This window comes from Trichoderma virens (assembly GCF_000170995.1).
Source record: "Trichoderma virens Gv29-8 chromosome Unknown TRIVIscaffold_6, whole genome shotgun sequence".
Classification (NCBI taxonomy): Eukaryota; Fungi; Ascomycota; class Sordariomycetes; order Hypocreales; family Hypocreaceae; genus Trichoderma; species Trichoderma virens.
The window spans coordinates 1,440,487-1,453,452 of record NW_014013743.1 but is presented as its reverse complement, the minus strand read 5'-3'; the positions used below and the strand labels follow the sequence as shown (position 1 = coordinate 1,453,452).

The 12,966-nt window shown below is 51.1% G+C and overlaps 3 protein-coding genes across 3 annotated transcripts; 1 reads left to right on the top strand and 2 right to left on the bottom strand.

Annotated features, from left to right (window-relative positions):
* Positions 1–2,059: 2,059 nt before the first annotated feature.
* Positions 2,060–4,752, bottom strand: TRIVIDRAFT_212907 (uncharacterized protein; the record flags this gene model as incomplete). Its single annotated transcript, XM_014101293.1, has 6 exons — positions 2,060–2,374; positions 2,434–3,562; positions 3,699–3,973; positions 4,079–4,198; positions 4,256–4,285; positions 4,355–4,752. 6 exons carry the CDS (start codon positions 4,626–4,628, stop codon positions 2,217–2,219), a joined length of 1,986 nt encoding a protein of 661 aa, XP_013956768.1.
* Positions 4,753–6,563: 1,811 nt separating this feature from the next.
* Positions 6,564–8,321, top strand: TRIVIDRAFT_134792 (uncharacterized protein; the record flags this gene model as incomplete). The annotated part of the gene is made up of 3 exons (XM_014101292.2): positions 6,564–7,199; positions 7,297–8,173; positions 8,251–8,321. 3 exons carry the CDS (start codon positions 6,564–6,566, stop codon positions 8,319–8,321), a joined length of 1,584 nt encoding a protein of 527 aa, XP_013956767.1.
* A 3,186-nt stretch (positions 8,322–11,507) lies between these two features.
* TRIVIDRAFT_83973 (uncharacterized protein) lies at positions 11,508–12,798 on the bottom strand (the record flags this gene model as incomplete). The annotated part of the gene is made up of 3 exons (XM_014101291.1): positions 11,508–12,479; positions 12,553–12,653; positions 12,716–12,798. The coding sequence occupies one exon, from the start codon at positions 12,474–12,476 to the stop codon at positions 11,730–11,732; it is 747 nt and encodes a 248-aa protein (XP_013956766.1).
* Between the last annotated feature and the right edge of the window lie 168 nt (positions 12,799–12,966).

The window sequence follows — 12,966 nt, the reverse complement described above, 5'->3', positions numbered from 1 at the left end:
AAATCAATGTCAAAGTCGGGGTCACCCATCTCGTCGGATTCGTATGTTGGTGGGAGTTCGCCGGCACGGACGGTTACATGAAAGTTCTCGTTGTGTTCGGATTCTGAAGACACTAATGAAACGACGACTTGTTATTAGGATATTCAAGCGAGATACAGGCGATGCCTTTTGGCATGTAGAGTGAAAGAAGAAGGCCATTATTCAACAATGAACGATTGCAATGCTCCTCTTGGCACCTTGGAAACGTCGAGCGTACTTGCGATGCTTCCCCCTTCTCTTTTTGCCTCTTGTTTGCCCACAAATAGGAATAGGAGAGTTATGAACAAGATCAAGGTGATGACAACAGCAATAAGGATGTAGGTAGATGAGGTTGTACAAAGGAGAGACACAAGGTTTGACAAGGAAAAGTTCACAAGGGCTAGGCTTGTTGGTACGTACAGTCCCCGAGAAAAAGGTAGCCGGAAAGCTAGCTCGATTTCTCTCCAAGTCCGATGATCTTTGTCTCGCTTCCTTAAGATCGTGCCGCAGGATAAGGTTCTCTAGCCGGACGCTCCCTTGATGGCACCCTATGTCTCGGCCGATGTGGGTGGTGGCGGCCCAACACCAATTGCGGCTCGCAGAAATGGGATCAACGTACAAAAGGTGCAAGAGGTTGGTTGATTGGGATATTGGCCAACGTTGCTGACGGCCAAAGAAAGACGGGAGTGACAAAGAAGTGAGAAAAGGGAGAAAGAGGGGCCAAGCTATCTCCCAAGGCTAGCTTGGCTGGCACGAGTCTAGGCGGATGTTTGCGGTTCGAAGCTCAAGCAGCAGCAGGAAGTTCGCTTCCTCCTCGCCGTCAGCAAGAGATGATCGGGCAATTGTTTCGCGTTCCTTTGGGTGGGACCGAATCGAGGCCTGAAGGCGCTGCGGCCAGTCGGCAGCTTGCGAGTGGCTGCAAGGCAGCTTTTGTCCGAGGTCGGGAAGAGAGGGAGCGAACAGGGGGGGCTCAACAAGCAGGCGGCAGGGGGGAAATGAAAGGAAGAAAAAGAAAAAGAAAAGAAAAGAAAAGAAGCTATAAATGACACAGCTGAAGCGGGCCAGCTGGAGAAAAAAAGGGGGATAGAGGATGGATTAGGGGAGAGAAGCAGGAGAATGGAAAAAGCAAAAAAAGAAAAAGAAGAATTACCGGAATGGCGCGAAGAGTAGCGGCGCGTCGCTGCGCTGAATCTGGATTGCCAGCAGCAGTCAATTGGGAACCTCGCTCGGATACAAGGCTGCAAGTGGAACCGAGCCGGCGAATGCCTGCTTGTTGGCCGTGGGGAGGATTTTAGTATGAGAAGAGAGGATGTGAGGAAAAAAAAGATGGAGACTGTGAGATAATATGCGCCGGTTAGTGAAGCTTTGAGCCAGCGAATTCCGCCTGGGGGCAAGAAAAAGGCAAGGTGGGCGAGGCTGAGGCGTGGATGCACGAGCCATGCGCCACAGCTGGCCAGATTCCAGAAGGCCATCGGCGCTGGAAGAGCGATTTTCCGGGTGGCTGGCCTATCACGGATCGCCAATTGCAGAATCACGGGATGGGGCAGGGATGCAGCTCCCCATATTAACTCTGAGTGTCGATCAATCTGACACTTATCCGTCCCTCTGCTAACGGGATTTAGCACGATAGACGCAGCTACAGTGTCTATTGATACTACTTGTACTTTGTAGGTGCTTCTGATTGAACACTCGTCTATGTAGCAGGATAGTCAGTGGCCAGTGGGTTGGCTAGCATGGGGGAAAAAAAAGTCCATGCACTAGGTACATGTACACAAAGAGCTTGTGACGGGAAATGATCAAGGCTTCGTGCTGAAATCGACTGCAGGTACCTGGTTTTGCCAGAAGAATGTGCCATGGTCTGTGTAACTGGCGTTCGCGGCAGGAGAATCTGCAACAAATCCGATTAGGCTGTCGACAGCTGCAGCATCGCAGCCACAAAGCAGCTGCTGCAGCGGGTAAATGCGGGCGAAACAAAGCGCAAGCAAAGAAAATACAGAACTCATGGGAGAAGGGGGCGAAGAACAGACGACACAACACCAAAACCAAACGAATGCTTCTCTTTGGAGTGTTTGCATGCAGGCCACAACATGATAAAGTACTTTGTAAAGTCCGCTGTAACAACATAAAGAACCCAAGACCTCTTATATATTCATTTTGCCCCTGTCCTCGCATCCATATAGCCATTCTTCACCAGACCGTTAAAAAAACCTTGAGTGGTAAAACGTCTCTGGGTCTGACCTCAACGACTCATTAACGCTGGCCCCAAGCTTGGGCTCTCCTTCATCTTCAGATGCCCCATTGAACGCATGGACTGTGCAGGTGCCTCGTGCCATGCTGTATCCATTCCATGCAGACGCTACGGGAATATTAGCATGGGCCAAGATGGAGTGAAGGGGTGCCAGAGAGAGTACTCACCAACAATGATGGGCGCGCTGGGATGCCAGCTAGCATCGCGGACGCATGTGCCCCAGCCTCCGGGCTCGTCGAAATAGACCCGCGTGCGGCGGTCGAGTCTCCTCGTCTGATCAGTTGCACCCTGTACATCGATTACGCCCGCCTTGGTCGCGTCCATGTTCCAGATGTGCACTTTGCCGTCTGCACTGCCAGAATAGACGTAGCGTGAGTTGGTCGACGACGGCGGCGAGAAGTGGCATCGGATAAGCGTGCGGAGGACCTTGTGGCCACGGAAGGTGACGAGAGAGTTGTCGTGGGGGTGCACGTCCCAGTCGTCTTCGTCGTATTCGTCTTGCCTATAATCGAACCTATCAAGCCGTGTGTCGTTATCCTTTGTGACTTGACGGAACCGATCCGTTGACATGGCCATGCGCAGATCCCACAGCTTCATGCTCTGCTCCTTGCCGTTACTGAGGATGTATCGCCCATCGCCCTTGCTGTCAATGTACGTCAGGCCCTCGGTGTGTCCCACAAAGGCGCCAGCCTCCCGATTGTCTCCCATGCTTCGCCGATCCCACACTTTAATGGTTGTGTCGTCTGAGCCGGAGTAGATGATGTGAGGGGATGCCTTGTCCGCAAAGCACACGGCATTGACATCATCCTGGTGACCGGTGATGTGATGGAGGACTCTCCTGGATTCAATATCATAGACGACTAGTGAGTGAGCACTGGTGCCAGCAACAAGCTCTCGTCCATCTCCCGAAAATCTGACGGACCAGATTCCAAAGGACCCGCGGTTACGCCAAAATGAGAGTCTCGTATGACCTTCTCCGTCATCAAGCTCGAGAGAGTACGGCTCACCCTTGTCTTTGGGATCGGTGGGAGCTATCGAGACGATGCTTTGGATAGAGGTATACGCCAGCCAGCGGTTGTCCGGACTCAGAGAGGCGTCTGTAAGTGTCCACTGGCCAAAGGGGTAGCTCACCGTTTTGTACAGCTTCCAGTTGTAGGGGTTGGACGTGTCGTACATGCGTACTTTGAAATCTTGACAGCATGAGAAGAAGAAGTTGCCGTCGTCGGAGAACTGGCCGGAGTAGATGGGGTGATCGTAGTGGATGATTTTCTCCGCTCTGCTACCGGGGATGAAGCTCTGTGATGTTGGGTTATTGTTAGCATCAACCAGACAAGCATGAGCATCATAAACAATCCAATCCAGCCGTCACTATTAACGTCACTAAACAGAGGTACGCGCCATAATGAAAAGGAGGAGGGAGAAATGTACGAACCTGAGCTAGAGCACCATTATTTCGCTTTCTCCAGATTCGGTCTCCTACACCGACCTCTCGCTCAAGCAAACGTCTTGCAATAAGTTTTTTAGGTCGCAGGTCAACATCGCTCATACCAAAGGCTCCAGACTCCATGAGCTTTCTGCCCTCCTCACTAGGGACTTTGGGAAACCGGTTGGGGTCTTTTGGTATGACAGGTACCCCGCGGCCGAGACCAGTGCCGCGGAAGAGCGTCATGAGCTGCTGTCTTGTCAAGAGCCCCGACCTTTGGCCAGCTTGAAGCCATGACAGTCCATGTTAGTAGAGGTTGGTAAATAGAATCTAGGATAGAAGCAAAGGACAAAAATAACAATAGTTGCAGAGTGAAAGAGGGGCCTTACCTCTTAACAATGAAATCAACCTCAAAGCGGCCTCGTCTCGCCCAGCCTCTTCGTCGTCAATGACAATCTGGAATCGGAAATCGCCAAAGGCGTATTGCATGCGGTCGTCGAGTGCTGGAGCTACATAAGAAAGGGTTATCCCAACGCGCCCTCATGACTCTTGTCGTTGATTCTTACCTTCTCGTTCTTCTTCTTCCTCATCATGATCTAAAGAAAGCAACTGAGTTCAGTCATATAGCCCTTGAAGAACAATGGGATACAGGGGTGAATTATTACCCTCAAGGTCCTCGTCGTCCTCATCTGGCTCATCACGATAGTCGGGATCATCCTCGTCGTCATCGTCTTCGTCCTCATCCTCAACCGCACCCCTCTCGTTTGCATCCTCATACACCTCACCATGGTCATCATCATCATCATCATCATCATCATCATCATCATGGCCCTCGTCGGCAGTGTGCCAGCTCCCATATCCCGTTTGCTCGGCATCTCTGGGGTCCCACTCAAAGGGTCCTTCCCCATCACTGTCGTGATCACCAGGAGTCCATTCCATGGCTGGGGTAGCCAACCGTCTAGATTTATGGCTACAGTCGTTGGTCCCAGCGGATGTACAGGCAAGCCGGGAGTCGCGGAATTGTGTGGTTCAGGATGCGGCGCAATCGAAGCCGTCTGCAAGCAATAGCAAACGCCGGAGCTGTTCAAGATGGGCGATGTCTACGGAGAGAAAATGTCACGGATCAGAGGATATTTGTCAGGCAAAAGAGGATCAATGCACTCGGAGTTTAGGTAGCACGTTGATTACGGCAGCAGCAGTTGTATGGGCGATTAATGGCGACCCGCCGTGAACTGACGGTACAGTAATATTCAACAAACGCCGTGACGCCATCTATCTGGTGCAGCGGGGAAGATAGTGGCGAGCGGAGGGGATTAGATAAGATGCGGGTGAGCAAGCGCCTGTAGGTGCGCTATCAGAGCGTCGTTATAGTGGACGGGCGCCTAATATTTGGGGGGCAAGCTCATAGTGCCCAGCGCCCTCGATCTTGGGCATCGACGCCGATGCCGTTCATCTCAACTCCGGACGGCAAATTGAAATGCGCCGCTTGCTATGCCGCATCCGAGGTATGTATTAGATAGTAGTAGTATCAGGATGTGTGAATGACTGATGCAGCTCTCGTCGTGATTTTGGCAAGGGTTTCTGGGAAATGGATACATTACATGCAGTACATGTAGTACATGCACTCATCCCATAGTCGCAGCATCGCAGTATACTCGTCCTGCACAGCAATACACAACGTACCTCTCTAATGCTTCAGGTTCCTTTTTCATGTCCACCAGCCGGGAATACGAAATAGCACAGCATTAGCACCAGCAGAGCTGCTCGTATTTAGCGCGCCAACAAAAGACACCGCCTACTGTACTCGCACATGTAGGGGTGAGGCAGAAATGCAGTATTACTACGGAGTACAGACTACGGAGTGCAGTAGAGATCCATCTAGAGTCCAAATCACTCGCCGCTTTCGAATCCACTGCAAACTCCACACTGTACTTTAGTTCCAGCAAAGCAATGCCACCCATCTGTAAGGAGTCAGGAGAGAGGAGAGGCAAAAGAACGCGCAGCCCTTTTTGGCCCCGATTGGCGAGCGCCCTGCCCTGCCTTGGGCTTGATCCGGCCCGGAGTTTTGTTTCAGACACAGGCACTGTACTATGTATTCGTACAGTAAAAGCCCAGGGCAACATTGAAGGCTAGAGCCTGCTGGCAAATTCGCTTTCAGGGGGAAGAAACAAAGTTTCCCACCTGGGCAGTAGCGCTTCCATCCAATTGCCCCCCGTAGTCCGCAGCGGGCTTAATGCCACTAACTGCAAGCATGCAGAGGTACTTGCGCCGTCTATGTGGGCAATGTCCAAACCCCAAACGACCACCTGTACCTTTTTGCCCTGCCTGGTAGCATCCATATCCCAAACCAAAACCCCGGCTTCACGAGTACGCAACATCTTCTACTGCAATTGGAGGGGAAGGGAAAAAAAAAGTGAAGACGACCTAGCTCTCTTGTCTGTCTTCCATTTACGGACGCCTCAGTCTCCTTTTCCCCAATTCACCACCTCAACGCTTTCGACTTTTTGTCCCTCTCCCTCATTTTTCTTTTTCCTTTTTCCTATTCCAACTCTCCTTCTTCGCAATCGCCCATTTGGCCATTCCTTTGATCTTGGATCGACGAGAAGCATTCCGTCAAAGTTAATCCTCTCCGAGCCCTGTGCATCCACCAAGGACACACGAGCCTGCATCCTCAATCAATCATTCCACCCCCCCTTTCCGCTTCTCATCTCGCCTCCATTGAGGCCGTGTTTTAGTACTGGTTCCATCGGATTGCCCTGTTCCACGCCTTGCATTCGGCAAGGCTCGTGTCGTGTCCACGGACCTGCCAACATCCTGATGCGCTGAGGACAGCATTCGCTCATTAACTAGTAGCTCCCGAGATCTACCGCCACCATGCAATTCTCCGCGAAGCATTCTCCTATCCTCCTCCTCCTCCTCCCCTCCATCGCCAGCGCCCTTGCGGCAAACCCCGCTGCCGGTGCCGTCGCCGGCAATGACAAAGACTCGGGCCCTGCCGCCGATGTAGCGGATGTCGCGATGCTCAAAGGCCGCCTCGGCGTGCCCACCAAGGACGCGCCCGTCGACGGAAAGGATGGCAAGCCTCATCTCGGCCCCTTTGTCGAGACCGACGGCACTGCGTCGACCGAAACCAAAGGCGAAAAGGACCTGCCCGCCCTCAAGGGGCGTCCCAAGGATGTCACAGTCGTCGATGGCAAGAAGATTCCCGAGTCCAACGACGGTGTCATGTTCGACAAGAACCGCGCGAAGCCCCAGGATGGCACCACGGGCACTGAGGGAGGTGTTTCCGAAAAGGACAAGGCCCGCAAGGCCCACGAAGGCAAGACTGGCGAGAAGCTCGTCAATCAGCCTGAAGCTCCCAAGGAGCACCCCCCGATTCCTCACAGCGAAGAGAAGAAGATTGAAAAGGGCAAGGACAAGACCAAGGGAGGAGACGCCGACAAGGAAAAGGCAAAGTCAAAGTCGACATCTGACAAAGATGGTGAAGACACGGGTTACACCGGGCTCGAGGTATGACTGCAATCCCGCCTGCTTTTCCCCTTAGAGTGTTGAGAGGTTGAATCAAAATCACATCAATGTATCAATACACTAACGCAATGATGGATAGAAACCTGGTGATCTTCCCGATATGGATCGCCAGCAAGTGTCGCCGCCCGTCCCCGACTCCGCAAAGAAGGATCACCTCGACATTTCCAAGCCCCAGACTGGAAGTTCCTCATCAAGCCCAAAGGCCGCCGAACAGGAGGAGGGCATTATCCAGCCTTTCCACTCCTTTATCCTTTCCTTCACCATGATCTTGGTCTCTGAAGTTGGAGACAAGACGTTCTTGGTTGCGGCTCTCATGGCCATGAAGCACGACCGCATGGTCGTCTTTTCTGCCGCCTTTGGTGCCCTTTTCGTCATGACCGTTCTATCTGCGGTCCTGGGCCATGCCGTTCCGGCTCTGATCCCCAAGCGCCTCACTGGTCTTCTTGCTGCGGGTCTGTTCTTTGTCTTTGGAGCCAGACTTTTGCGAGAGGGAATGCAGATGGACCCCAACGAAGGCGTCACTGCCGAGATGCACGAAGTGGAACAGGAGCTTGCCGAGAAGGAAAAGGAACTTGAGCGTAGAGGCGGCTCCATCTCGGGCGATGCCTTGGAGATGGGTCTCGGTGGCAGGACTTCGCGCAAGAACAGGTTCCCCTCCCCCAGGTCGCCTTCAGAGTCACCCTCCCGGATTCCCTCCCGCAAAGGCAATGGCAGCGGCTTCGTCAGCGGCATCAGCAATCTTTGCTCCCTCATTCTCAGCCCCGCATGGGTTCAGACCTTTGTCATGACCTTTTTGGGCGAGTGGGGAGACCGAAGCCAGATTGCCACCATTGCAATGGCTGCTGGACAGGACTATTGGTGGGTTACTCTCGGTGCTCTGGCTGGACACTGCATCTGCACGGGTGTTGCCGTCATTGGCGGCCGAGCCATTGCTGGACGCGTCAGTCTCAAAGTTGGTAAGTAGCATGTCCAGGCCTCTTCCCTGTGGCCTTGTTTTATTAGATGAGCATGAGTTCTGACCAAACATGTGTAGTGACCGTCGGTGGCGCCGTTGCCTTTTTGCTTTTCGGCCTCATTTACCTCATCGAGGCTCTCTACGCATAAAACGCCCTGGTCTCAATTCATTGATATAATATTAGCTTGATTCTAATTCACCATCACTCTGCTTCATCCGGATGACCCCGAAAAAGACCTCTCTCTCGCTCCCCCCTTTTCCTTCTTCTCTTACTTCTCTTCTTCTCAACAGGATATCAGCAAGCGCGAAATCTGTTTAGAACTGTATGATGAATACCTTGTCAGTTATTATAATTTTTTCTTCTCCTCTGTTGTTTAATTACTGCGGGTATGCTGGCGCGTTTTCCGCTTGAGCTGGGAAGAGGAAGGGAGGAGAACAAAAACATTTGGTACGGCACGGAGGATGGAATACAGGCCCCAATGGTAATAGATGGATGGATGTTTGGGGTTCAGAAACGGACGACGACTATCTGTATTGATTGGATGTTCTGGTGGAGTTTGTCATGGCGCTGCATTTTGGGCTTGAGTCGGGTGGCTTCTACTAGTAAAGACGAAAAGACGAACATGTTGGCTGGGCGAAATATGAGTCAGTTTCCGTGATTTTCACATGCTCATTTTGATAATGGTGGCATACAAGGCAGCTGGTTACCCAAGGATTTGATGTGAGCCAACTTTGCGTTTGCTTGTTTGTTTGTTTCTTTCGTTCTAGATCTTTCGTTCTAGGGCCCGAGTTGGCTGCGGGATAGGCAAGAGTGGCCTGATTCTTTTCAAGTAGCCGCATGCCGTGATGATCCTCGACGAACTTGATTTGTCTAGTGCAGTTTCATGTCACGGCGCTTCTGCGGACAGGAATATGGTTCCGAGAAAGGTGCCGGTAGATCGATTTTAGCATCTGGGGTCCTCGGTACATGTATGCCCGACCAAGGACTGGCTCTTGACATCTTCTCTTGACAGTCTAGGATCTTGTGTGTGTGGATCATTGACGCCGGGATGAACCTTGAATCACGGTTGTTGTTGCTGTTGGTCAGCCCTGTGAGCGAGGCTTGGTGTTACACGAGGACGGAATATTTGCGCACCTGCAGCTTCTTCTTTTTTCCTCTTCTTTGGTTACCATCGCATCGTGTTGTAGGAGGGTAGAAGGGAGCTACTGGGGGCTGTGATGTTGAGATGGTGTTGTCCTTGAGCCCCTGACTTTTTTCTTCTTTTTTTTTTCTGCTTTCTTTCCTTCTTACTATATTTATTTTTACCTCTACTATTTTGGTTTAAAACGTTTATTTTATCATTTCTTAGGATGTATGGAATTATTGGCTATTGTATTACCAAATAGTATTGCCCTGCTCTTTCCTCGACTATCTATCTGGCTTCCTGAGGCATCCAATGCCATGGTGTTTTAGGCAAGTATTCACAAGACACCACAAAACCACCTCAGCAAGAAATCACCAGAAAGGATGCCAGCCTAATGCTACCCTACCTTTCTGTCTTTACACCCCCTCCCCCTCCTTTTCCTCCAGTGATGACGACGTCCTTGATCGAGCCTCGCCTATGAAGCACGTTGACTGGCCGAAGCGCCATGTTAGACTGTGTGGTTGCTGCCAGGAGAAACGAGCAGACCACGCACAAAGATTCCCACTCTTCTTCAAACATTTCTGATGCCCTGCAGAATCACCAAAAACAGTCCTTGGGATTGGAGAGCAATCACTGAACCCATGTGAAATGAACCAAGATACGGCAAATCACACAAATGACACCGAAACTGATTGTGACAGCTGACAGATGCTTAGCCGCGATACGATGGTGGCCTGCGATGAGGCAGTGCCGGTTTGAATCGATCATCCGCGTCCTTACAATCGAGATTCCCTCAAAGGGGCCGTTGAATCGGCTGTCGCTACGAGCCAAGCAGTCTGTCGCTTATAACATGCTCAACGGGCAAGGTTAGCCGTGCGAAAGAACGCCACAACATCTTGGGGGCCCTCTCGGTTAGTTCCCGAGGCCATCAACTCGAATTTTCTTCCTTTGTCGATCTAAAGAGGATGTGGCGTTTTCGCGTCCATCGCGCCGTACCTTGCAGCCTGGACCCCCCTTTTTATCTGTGACATCGTCGCCAACAGAGTTTAGCATGCTGGTCATCACGAGGCTCGAGAGCGTATGGTGGAGGGCTCATGGAGGTGTTGGCTCGCAAGACTGGTTGAAAGAGAACTAGCAGTCCGCCACTCTGTTGACACATGCTGGGGGATGAAGGACTTGGCACAGGTCCTGTCTTTCATTTCATTTTCTTTTCTTCCTTTTTTTGGTTACCCCTATGCGACGTTCCATGTCTTACTGATCCTAGGCTTGTGACATTCCGAGACCTCGAGGTGGTAAGAGAGAGGGCGCTCGGTACAATGTGAAGCGAAACATGGACGTGCAATGCGTATAAAGTAGGCAGAAGCGAATGCCTGGATGCTATGGTCATCCAAGTGACCAAATGTGCGAGCTTGAGCTTCACGTTGGCCATTTCTTTGCTGCTTGACTGTTTGCACATTCCTCTACTCCTTCTTCTTTTGCTTTTTGGCTACACAGCGGCTCTGAACTATACAGTCTGATCAGACTTTCAGGTCCTCATCAAGGGCTCTATCATGTGTGAACTTGTCCATTGTCCTGGTTGCGGAGAACTCATCTCCGAGTCTCTTCCCATCTCAGAATGCTTTACCTGTTTGTCGTGAGTAGTTGCACATTTGTTGTGTTGCCGCCCTTTGTTCGTATGGGAGTTGACGGGGTTTCTACAGGGATAATGCACCTCACCCTTTGCACGAGAGCTCGAACTCGGCTCCTCCCTCTGGCACGAGAGCGGAATTCACCCTGTTTGTATTCATCATCTGTAATGAGGAGCTCGTGAGCGTTTCGGACCACCGTGTCGACAGTTCCGAGCGACGGAGGAACAGCAGCAGGACTACGTGAAGCATGCATCAGGTCCTAGTGTTGAAATACGCCAAGGGCAAAGGGGCAGCCCAGTTTTCTGCTGGCTGGACGATTCCACCATGTTTATGGACCAGACGCAGGTGGATTCTACTTCTAAATTGATGGGTTGCCATGGTTAAATTTATGCTTAAACGATGAAATGGTGCTTTGTAATTTCAATCATTCAAATGCCTAGAGGGCAATCTTATTTATTAATCAACATCAAATAATATTTTTGGGTAAATGCTTCAGCATCTCTTGCACCATTTTGCATCAACTGGTGCGGATGTACCTCTTCCATTGTTCTATGTTTAAGACTGAGGGAGGACGATGCACATTGACGTTGGCTGAAAATACGCCAGAAGGCGACAATTCAAATTATAATATATATCCAAATGGATTTGCAGAACAAATTCCTTGCAGTATCAAGCATCCATCGATCAATCTGGTATGGTTGTCCCGAATAAACAACAAAAAAGAGGAAAGGAAAGGAAAAGGAAAAGGGATAGAAATCTCTCTCGCTTGCGCGCCTGCTTGCCTACCAACCGCATCACGTTCCCGCTAGTGATACATGATAGAGTTCATGAAGGACATGCCAATATACTCCCTCTGGAACTGGGGCGGGAAAATAACCTCGAGGTAATCTGGCCAGTCCAACATAGGCTGCAGGTGGTGAAACGCCTTGGTGTATTCCCAATACTCCGGGTACCACCCGCTCTCCTCCCAGTCCAAAATGGCCGTGACCTTGAACTTTTCTTCGTCAATGAGGATGTTGCGAGGAGTCAAGTCGCCATGGGTGAAGACAATCTTGTGACCGTGAAACAGGGCGTGCCTTGCATACTTTTGAATCATTTCAGGCGTCGTAGAGGCAATATCCTCGAGAATGAACCTGTTAAACTCGCGCTCAGTCTCAAAGGGGCCGCATTCGAGCGGCTTCTTGTTTCCGATCAAGGCCTTTCCCCGGTCGAGGGCCCCAATGTAGGTGCCTTTGAGGTCGCGCAGTTGAGCCATGTACCCCTTGAGCTCTTGGGCAATGGCCATCTTTTGCTCTTTGCTCAAAGTGTCCCAGATTTTATCGAGCCTCTTACCTGGAATGTACTCCATGATGATGGCCGTCAAATGGCCGTCTTGCCAGTCGGTGTCGTACACCTTGGGGACGGGAATTTTCGTGTGCTCGGCAATGAACTTCATGGTTTCTGGCTCGTATGCACGGAGGCTTGGTCCGCGTTTTCTGACCTTGTCTTCTCCGTATCGGCTTACCTTGCGGTTGAACACGGAGTGAAAAACTTCGCCCTCTAGTATGTCCATTCTCTGCCACGATAAACGACATTAGCGCCGTTCCTCTCTCCACAAGGCAAGCTTGGGCATCACCACACTTCTATACCTTTTATTGTTCCCAAAGCTGGCCACTAAGCAGGCAGACCAGTGTAGTTTGCAGCCAAGACCTCGCAGTCAGAGCGCAGAGGAATGGCTAGAGAAGGTGTTCTGTCCCAAGCAATCAGCTTCCTTGAGCGCGGATGCAGACTAGACTTTTGGTATTCACTGACCTTGTTCTCCCTCCTTCTCTTGGATTTGGTAGCAGATGAGGTATATCACCTTTGATGCAGAGTAGCGGTGTTGAGTGTGTTTGTGAGGAGTAGCGCTGCAAAACCTCCGGGGGGGGGCTGAAGGATGAAATCGAGCAAGAAGAGGGGTTGGGAAAAGATATTTTCCGCGTCTACAAATCAGAGAAAGCACGTACTTGGGCGAATCTAAACGTGCCTTCAGCTTCTAATCTGCATGATACATGATACATGAT